Below are 1,690 nucleotides of genomic sequence, written 5' to 3' on the forward strand. Positions count from 1 at the left end.
CTGCCGGCGGCCATCTTGGTGATGGACGCCGGCAGAGAGAGGAGGAGACAGCCACCCGGCGGGATGAGGTATGCCGCCGGGTCCCCTCCTCTCTCCTGATACTGTCGGGCGTTCGGTCCATGACCCAGCGCCCGACTTTTCAGGGGGGGAAGGGGGGTGACACCAAAATGACTGTGAGTCATTTTGGTGCCACCCCTCCAATGGTGTCACCCGGGTGCGGGCCGCACCCCCCGCGTGACGCCACTGCCTCTATGTGATAGCAAAGAGGACGTGACAGGTCCTCTTTATGGAGACATCAGGGGTCCCCAATCGGCACCTCATACAAGCGATCCGTCGGCTCTATAGGCGACGGACCGCTTGTATGTGAACATCGCTGCCTGTTTTTAAATCAGTTTCCTGCTCGGGCGCGCCGTTGCGGCATGCACGAGTGGGCGGGGCTTTAGACGGCCTGTTACGTCCAGGAAGCTCGGCTCGGGAGGCGGCCGAAGCTCACATAAACTTCCAGCTTGAGTCAGTTAAATACAACGCAGGTGCGTCCAAACAAAAGGTGCGCAGAGCATAATTGTCATTTAGAATCTGTGCGGTGTAAAGAAAAGTCAGGTGACCACTCACCAAGACCGGGATTTCCTGACGCGCGCAGCGGCCGGGCGCTCCAGGAGGCTGTCCAGGCGAGTCAGCCTCTCGAGGTGCAGAGCTCGGGGGTCCTGCTCAGCCCGATCCTTAGAGAAGTCCAATTCAGTCCGTCGGCTCTATGGGCGAGGGACCGCTTGTATGTGAACATCGCTGCCTGTTTTTAAATCAGTTTCCTGCTCGGGCGCGCCGTTGCGGCATGCACGAGTGGGCGGGGCTTTAGACGGCCTGTTACGTCCAGGAAGCTCGGCTCGGGAGGCGGCCGAAGCTCACATAAACTTCCAGCTTGAGTCAGTTAAATACAACGCAGGTGCGTCCAAACAAAAGGTGCGCAGAGCATAATTGTCATTTAGAATCTGTGCGGTGTAAAGAAAAGTCAGGTGACCACTCACCAAGACCGGGATTTCCTGACGCGCGCAGCGGCCGGGCGCTCCAGGAGGCTGTCCAGGCGAGTCAGCCTCTCGAGGTGCAGAGCTCGGGGGTCCTGCTCAGCCCGATCCTTAGAGAAGTCCAATTCAAACACAGCCGGGGGTGACAGGTCCAGCTCCAGGAACATGATATTCTCCGCCTTGGGACAGAACAGGGAACAATGGTTACGTTTTAAACTGGTGGTGACCCGAAATCTATGCGTTGCGATGTTGTGCAGCATTACCCCTGTGCGTGTGGTTATCTTAAAGCCTACCCTCGTAGCGAGACCTCCCCCGCGCTGCACGGAGTAAGTGCTCGTTTGTCTAGGGGACCGGTGCCAAGCATGATTACTTACCTGATCCCCGCTCCCCTGGTGGTGGTCAGCGCTCTCCTCCTCCGCTCCAGCTGGATGAATGTCTATGTGGAACCTGCACTGGAGCACTTAGGCTGCTGGAGTGAAGGGAGAAGAGGCTGCGGGGTCCGGTGGGAGCGGGGATCGGGTAAGAAAAAGAGCTTTTTCCTTGTCCCCTAAACATACGCACTTCCTCTAGGAAAATCAAAAAACTACCCTTGAACCAGGGGCGTAACTAGAAATCACAGGGCCCCATAGCAACATTTTGTATGGGGATTTCTAGTTATACCCCCTGCAGAG

The 1,690-nt window shown here is 57.2% G+C and overlaps 1 protein-coding gene across 1 annotated transcript in view; it reads right to left on the reverse strand.

Annotated features, from left to right (window-relative positions):
• LOC108803686 (kinesin-like protein KIF3C) overlaps positions 1–1,279 on the reverse strand; it is a 2,757-nt gene extending 1,478 nt beyond the window's left edge. Inside the window, exon 1 of the mRNA XM_018575508.1 lies at positions 1,023–1,279. Within this exon, the coding sequence (XP_018431010.1) occupies positions 1,023–1,279 (257 nt within the window). The remainder of the gene's footprint in view (positions 1–1,022) is intronic.
• Between the last annotated feature and the right edge of the window lie 411 nt (positions 1,280–1,690).

Source organism: Nanorana parkeri, unplaced genomic scaffold (genome assembly GCF_000935625.1).
Source record: "Nanorana parkeri isolate BGI_ZX_2015 unplaced genomic scaffold, ASM93562v1 scaffold4029, whole genome shotgun sequence".
Taxonomy (NCBI): Eukaryota; Metazoa; Chordata; class Amphibia; order Anura; family Dicroglossidae; genus Nanorana; species Nanorana parkeri.